The sequence below is a fragment of the Sardina pilchardus genome, chromosome 4 (assembly GCF_963854185.1).
Source record: "Sardina pilchardus chromosome 4, fSarPil1.1, whole genome shotgun sequence".
In the NCBI taxonomy this organism is placed as follows: Eukaryota; Metazoa; Chordata; class Actinopteri; order Clupeiformes; family Clupeidae; genus Sardina; species Sardina pilchardus.
The window spans coordinates 4,701,880-4,709,640 of NC_084997.1; the positions used below are offsets into that span (position 1 = coordinate 4,701,880).

The following is a 7,761-nucleotide window of genomic DNA, read 5'->3' on the forward strand; positions in this document are numbered from 1 at the left end:
CTAACACTATAACTAAACATGTCTTCGGTGAGAAAATGAACACTAGTAGTTATCAACAAAAGCTGGACGACTTTAGAGTTGTCCCGAGCAGCTTTTGAGATGAACCAGAGCAGCGAGCCTGTGAGAACAGTGAGTGCTGCTGTACCAGATGCACTGCGCACTGCTGGGCTGGCTGGCTGGCTTGCTGGTGTGTGTGTGTGTGTGTGTGTGTGTGTGTGTGTGTGTGTGTGCGTGTCAGAGCAACCCTGCGGCAGCAATGTGGCCTGATTGAGTTGGCAGCGCTGCACACAAAGCCTGCATTGTGACCTCACTCCACTCATGTCAACACCAACGCAAGACAAGAAGCAAAAAAACCCCCAAAAAACCCTGCTGTACTTTGTGCTGCAAAGTCAAAGTTACACAGAGCACCCCAAGCACAATTCCGTTAAGGAAGGTTAGTGACAACGGTTAGTTGTTAAGGGTGATAAAACAATGAAATAACACGGTGGAATGTGGAACAAATACATCTTCCAGAGACATTCAGACAGGAGGCTGACAAGGGGCATGCTCTTACCTGCCACACGGTGTGCAACCAGGCCCTCCAGGTTGTAGTTGGGCTCCTCGGGCTGGCTGTCTTTGGGCAGGGGGGAGGAGGAGACGGAGTGGCTGCTGTGGGAGGCAGGGTAGGGGGACGAGGCCTCCTGGGGCTCAGGGGAGTGGGACGCAGCGCTGGGGGGGTACGAGTTGAGCGGCTTCAGCTGCAGCTGGCCGTACGTGGGCGAGGGGCCCGAAGACTGGACCTGCGGTGCGGGGCTGGTCCGGTTCAGTCCGGTGGTCTCTGTCTCCGTGGGGAAGGCAGGGATGCCCCCCGGGCCAGGCTGGTACATGACGGTGGGCCTCTGCTGCCCCTGCGGCTCCACGGGGCGGCCGGGCGTCTGGACCGGGGACACGTGGGCCTGTGGGGACACGGCGGCGGGGTGGCTGCCCAGCGCTGCCCCCACGTCAGCCTGGTAGGACGGTCTGGCCTGGGTCTGGGAGAAGGAGGGCTGGGTGGTGACCACCGCGCTGGCGTCCCCGGCCCCCGAGGGCGCGCTGTAGGACTTGGGCACGGCCTGCTGCTGCTGCTGCTGCTGTGTGGGGGTCTGAGCGCTCAGCGCCGGGTCCAGGTCCAGCATGAGCATGTTGAGCGCCTCGATGGACTGCTCGATCTCCTGCTGCGAGGTGGCGGCGCGCGGGAACTCGGGCAGGCTGTGGCTGAAGTGGACGCCGGTGCCGTCGGTGAGCGGCGCCTCGGGCACGCCGTACTGCTGCCACACGTTGAGGCCGCGCTGGACGGCCTCGCGGCTGCTGGTGGTGCGGGCGGGCGCCTTGGGCAGCGTGCCCCTCTGCTGCAGGCTCAGCGCGGCCGGCGGCTCCGAGCCGAAGGACTGCGAGCGGTAGATGCTGCCGTTCTGGCTGGCGTAGCCGCTGGACGGAGGGCCCGAGTCGCCCACGCGCTCCTGAGCCGACGACGAGCTGCGCACCAGAGGGAGGGGCTCCTGGGGCCTCTGCTGCTGTGTCTGCTGCTGCTGTGTCTGCGTCTGCTGCATCTGTGGGGGGCTCTTCTCCATATATGGCCCGTCCTGGCCGTTGATGACCGTCTCGGGTTGGTAGTACAGGTCAGCGGGCGTAGCCCGGCCTTCGAAGGAGGACAGAGTGCCCAGGCTGTCCACGCTGTTGCCCTCCTGGCTGATGGGCAGGTCGTCGTCCAGGATGTCCGTCTCCCGGTCCATGCTGTTGTTGCCGTGGCCGTTGACGTGCACCTGGGCGGGCACCAGGTGGAGCATCCCTCCACCCCCTCCTCCTCCTCCTCCTCCTCCTCCTCCTCCTCCTCCTCCTCCTCCGCTGGCGGGGTACCCGGGCCGGTGCATGGGCTCCTCCAGGCCGCTGAGCAGCTGGTCCAGCTCCTGCTTCTCCGCGGGGCTCAGGGGCTGCTGGAGGGGGGCCAGGGCGGGCGGCTCGCTGGCGAGGGTGGACGCGGGCGGCTGGCTCACTGCTGCCGACTGCTGGCTGGCCGCCGGCTCATCGGTGCGGTCGGTCTTGATGGAGGCGGTGGAGTTGCCCGAGTCGCTGCTCACCGACAGGGCGTGGTCGCCGGGGGGGAGCGTGTGGTCCGCAGCCGGTAGGGCGTGCTCCACGGCCACCGGGAGGCCGTTGGCTGTGACGGTGCCGTCCAGGGACTCGGACTTCTTGCGGACTTTGGCGTAGAGGCTACCGTCCAGAGGGCCCTGTGTGTGAATGACGTCTGTGGGAGACAGAGAGAGAGCACATTAGACCATATGGAACACGTGCTACACCGCACGCTACTGGAGCCCTGTGCCCACCAATGGCCTGCTGGAGGAGGTGAAACATGTGTGATGGCACAGGCTGTGGAAAAAGCCAGCTACACACTGGCATGCCACTTTTTCTACCCTTTAAGTCCTAATCATAAACATCTGAGCTTGTTTGTGCATGTGTATATGAAAAGCCCTCTTGGTTGGTTTGTTTTTCTTTGTATTTAAAGCACCTGCTATGATGTGTCTGTGTTGTACAAATCGATCTCTTTGAAATGAGATGAGTCAACAAAAGCTAATGCGTTGTTCTTGATATAAACATCCATATTATGGGTTCTTTTAATAGAGGTGACTCCATATTGGTGTGGTGGTCATGTGCCCTGGTGCTAGTTCGGTCTCAGTGAAACAGGAAATGGGACACAGTGTTGCCATTAACAACCATCTCTAATCGGGTGCTTTCACAGGCATTAGCTCCAACCTCCTGTTACTCCCTTTTCTGAATACACCCACATGCACATTCACACACACTCACACACACACACACACACACACACACACACACACACACACACACACACAAAATCTCTGTTTTGCGGGAGACAGTAGACAGTAGCACAGTCCAGCACTCCTTCTCTCTCTAACCTATTCAGTCCCTCTCTTCTTTCTTCTCTCATCCTCTCTCTCTCCCTCTTTCTCACTCTCACTCACTTTGTCATTTCGTCACTCTCTCACTCTCTCCCACCCCAGGTTGTGCAGGACCCCACCCTTGGGCATAGAGTCAAAGGGAAGCTCCCAGGAGAACCAGAGTGAGGCCTGTCCAGAGCTATGACTCAGACATGGAAAAATAGGCTCAGCAGTAAAGGTTGGAGGCATTTCCTGCCTCCTTGGAATCAAAGCATCATTTCCTACACACACACACACACACACACACACACACACACACACACACACACACACACACACACACACACAGAGAGAGACATATGCACATACGCACTCAAATTCACCATAGGAATCTGTTGCTGGGTGGCTGGCCACAATGCACTCAGTGACAATAGGCCCATTGTTGTGCTGTGGTCGGGTCCTGTCACAACACATTATTCTGGACAGTGATCCCCATAACCAGTGAACCACCATTCAGAGTCCCCAGCACCAGCGTTGGCATCATCAGTGCTAATCTTCTCACTGGCCCACCCTCTGCACTGACTCTAATCTAGCCCTGTGTCCAGCCTAGGACAGCTAATGCACTGGGACTGGGGCTGACAGCTGGATACAGGCAGCCAGCATTCTCTCTTTCTCTTCACTGTCTTTCCCTCTCTCTTTCCCCATCCTCCAGCCCACCCCACTTTATCTCTTTCTCTCTCTCTCCCTCTCTCTCTTTCTCTCTCTCGCTTTCTCTGTTTCTCTCTCTTTCTCTCTAGCAAAATAACAAACCATTCACTGCTAGGTTGCGAGTGCTGTGGGTGCCCATTGGACTGCGGTTCCCATAATGCTTTAATGCTGTATCTGTTGATCCACAAATGAGATAAGGCAGCTGGGAACAACATGGAGGAAGAAAGCTGCCTCTCATGGCGGGCACTGTTGGTCAGCAGCACGCTCGGCGAGCCCTGCTCAATGTGCCTCTGTCAGCGCGCAGGAGCACAGCGGTCAGCTTACGGCCTCTCACATACAGAGCCGGACACTACTGCTTTGAGTTACGTAAGCTGGCCTGGGCTGGACTTCACTGTTCGCACAGGGGGGGGGGGACTTCATGTTCTGGTCCATAGCGCTCTAGCCATGCCTGCTAATCAGCCTCTTGGGATCTTCACAGCAGATATACACGGAGCTGACTTGTTTGCCTTTTCCATTTCCCCCAGAATAGGATGTCAAGGGTAACTGACACCACCTGAGCACCTCTCCTACGTGACAAGCTGAGGAGGAAAACAAGGCAGTGACATTAAAATGACAGGTTGGGAGTGCTGGCGCAGAGAGATCCGAGCATTCCTGAGTGCTTGTGTCAAGATGCAGGGGTTTTTTTTGGGGGGGGGCCGGGGCGTCAACACCATCTCGTGTTTACTCAGCCCAGAGGCCGGAGCCCCACAGGGAGCCTCCACTTCTCCCCATCCCAGCAGAGCCACCTCCAATCTGCACTCCGGGCTGACAGCTTCCCCGGCTCTCTATTTGTTTCCTCTCATCAGCAGGCTGGGCAGGGGGCCAGAGCCTCCGCGCTCTTTTCCCTTTTTTAAATAGCATCTTCTGGAAAAAGTGAGCCTTCCGCGGGGTCTGTCGGTTCGTTTGGCAGCTGTTGCCCCTGACAACCTTCAGCTTCACTTTCCTCTCGCTCTTCCTCTCTCTCTCTCTCTCTCTCTCTCTCTCTCTCTCTCTCTCTCTCTCTCTCTCTCTCTCTCTTGACTCCTGCGTCGCCTGTGAGCGTTGTGTTCTCACGAGGAGGAGCGCATGAGGAGGGGCCAGGGCTCTGAGAGAGAGCGGAAACCCAAACAAGCAACACCCATCAGTCCCGTCATCCTCACCCAGCCACCCCCCCCCCCAACACCACCCAGTCCCCACACCGCCCGTCACCGGCGCTCCACAACAGGTTAAAGACCTTTGGCCCGCCGTGCTCCCCGTGAGCCAACACTCTCATGTTTTATGGCTGCAGCGTCTCCAAGCGTCTCGCTCCCTCTTCATGTGACCGCATCAAGAATGGAAAGTGACACACCTCAGTCTGGGAAGTGGAGCTCTCCTGCTATTTCGGCCACGTCCCCCTGCATCATATCACCCGCTGTGCCAGGGCACATGACCCTCCTCAATACACATCAACATCCTCATCATCACAGTCCAGCCGCCATATAAATAGCTGAGATGCTACACACATGGCAAAGCACTTTCAACAAACTCCCACAAACTTTTGTGAGTAACTGAGCACAAGCAACACAAGCAGGATTTGTAGGACAAAAGAGACAAACACAAGATGCCCCTACCTGCCTCAGTGTCTGTTTTGCTTCAGAGATCCAGTGGAGGTGGACGTGAGAAGCTCTTTAAAAGTGCCCGTGCCTTTCAGCAGGGGAGCTTCTGTGGCTGAACATTAGCGAGCTAAAGGAGAGGAGGGGGAGTAGCCTTGGCTCACACACATTCCCTCCTCCTCCTGCTCCTGCTCCTCAATACTGTCAGCCTCAAGTGCTGCCGGAGCTGAGAGGACTGACACAACTCTCTTTCTCTCCTTCTCTTCCTCTTCTCCCTCTCACTCTCTCTCTTTTCTCCTCTCTCTGTCTGGGTCTCCCCTCCACCCTAGCTGACACAAAAAGGGTGTGACCAGAGCCTCTCCCAGCTGTGACAGCTACACATGGCACATCCTACAGCTAATCTCTTTCTCTCTCTCTCTCTCTCTCTCTCTCTCTCTCTCTCTCTCTCTCTCTCTCTCTCTCTCTCTCTCCTTTTCCCCATGATTTTTAACAGAGCGTGACACCCCATGCCACACTTAGACATGCATATTGATGTGTGGACACATGGCCACATGAAAACAGATAAACATGCTCGCAGAGGGAAATACCAGGTTACATACTGACTGTTTCACATTAAAGTCAACACACACAGAGAGAGAGAGAGAGAGAGAGAGAGGAGAGAGAGAGAGAGAGAGAGAGAGAGAGAGAGAGAGAGAGAGAGAGTGTGGGTGGAAGGTGGAGAGGGTGGAGGGTGGGTGAAAATGAGCTCCGCCTAGCACAGGCTCCCATCCCAAATGTACATGCAATGGAAAGAGCCACAAACTCCAATGGCTGACATTTTACTAGCGATCAGAATTAGTGGAAAATAAAGGCAAGCTGTGCCTACTCTAGAGGGCCCACACCCAATAGACACACATACACACACACACACACACACACACACACAAAGAGAAACAGTAATAGGGAAAAGAGAGAGAGGGGGGATGAAAAAGTCAAAGAAAAGAGGCTATTTTAAGAAATAAGCCACGCAAACACACCAACAAAAGTCCCTCACAATGACCTTGCAAAAAAGCATCTGAGCCCTGTCTACCGCATCTGTTCAAACAAGACACCACTTTCCATCAACCTTCAGAACAAATAAACAATCAGAGTAGCTGCATGTATCATCATCCCAATATGCAGAGGGAAGTGAACAACGCTGTGCTGTTTACTCACCTTGTGGGACAGTAGACAGACTCTCTCTCTCTGGCTACCTCTAACCTCTAACTGAGCTAAACAACAGCATCAACAGCAACAGTAGCCTGTACAATAGCAAGACTGTCTACCGAGAACCAAGGAAAAGAATTATAAAACTTTCGGCATTCCAAAATATTGAAGAAAACAAGCAATAAACAAGTCTCTGCGGTCCTGTAGGACTGTAATTTTCATAGCGGAAAAAACCTGAGCACTATTTTGATCATGTCACGATGGGATAAGAAACCTTCGCCTTGGTAATGGCAATTATTTACAAGCACAGCAGGAGAGCAGTGTGTGTTTCACGAGTGTGTGTGTGTGTGTGTGTGTGTGTGTGTGTGTGTGTGTGTGTGTGTGTGTGTGTGTGTTTGTGTGTGAAGGGGGGTGGCAGTTGACATTTGTGTGTGTGTGTGTGTGTGTGGGAGAGGGGGGGGGGGGTGGCAGTATACATTTGTGATATGTCTACTTAACAAAGCTTTTTTTAGCTTGACATTCCCACAGCTTTGCAGTATCTTATTTCATTTCAATTGATGTCCACTCCAGGCCAGTCAATAGTTCAGCCATTAACTGGACCCTTTGATCCATTACCTCATACCCACAGGTAGTCCACAAGGACACCAGGGTTGGCCCAGCGCCTACTGAAACCATTAGTCTTCCTAATGGTCAAGCTGAGTGACCACAAAGAATTACAACTGAACTTGTTGCTTATATCGCATATTCTGGCTTAACAAGACAGGAGTGATAGAAGTCTGGACATATATGTGATCATTAATGAAGAGTATGGGTGAAAACACTTGACGAGTCACCATCTACTTTGGGCTTGATGGAAGTTAGCCCACATGTGTCCAGACTGTTACTCATATAGAGCAGAGCTGTGGTGGAGGTGAGTAAGGGCCATTCCTGGTAACAGACCCCCACCACACACACACACACACACACACACACACACACACACACACACACACACACACACACAGGATGACCGGACCGCTAGGAAGTTTGCATTTACTTTTTGTGTGTGTGTATGTGTGGGTGTGTGTTGTGTGTATGTGTGTGCCTGTCTGTGCCTGTCTGCCTGTCTGTCTGTGCATGTGTATACTGTGTTTTTTCCCAAAACATAAACATAAAAGCAAAATATACAGTATTTGCAGTCATGGGCTGTGTTACTCATGTCCCGGTTTTGGACCGACTCCCCTTCACCCCCACATGAGTGTGTACAAGTATAGATGCTCTGCCCTCAACAAAAATGTGGCCCTTTGATGTTTTAATTCTCTTTAGCATGATTTGTATTTTATGTGTGTCTGAATTACCTCCGT

General features: G+C 53.9%; 1 protein-coding gene across 1 annotated transcript in view; it reads right to left on the reverse strand.

Moving 5' to 3' along the window:
• Positions 1–7,761, reverse strand: part of tns1b (tensin 1b) — a 129,324-nt gene that overhangs the window by 21,622 nt on the left and 99,941 nt on the right. Inside the window, exons 18-19 of the mRNA XM_062533604.1 lie at positions 1,845–2,263; positions 554–1,802 (exon numbers count right to left, since the gene is read on the reverse strand). Coding sequence (XP_062389588.1) covers positions 554–1,802; positions 1,845–2,263 — 1,668 coding nt within the window. The remainder of the gene's footprint in view (positions 1–553; positions 1,803–1,844; positions 2,264–7,761) is intronic.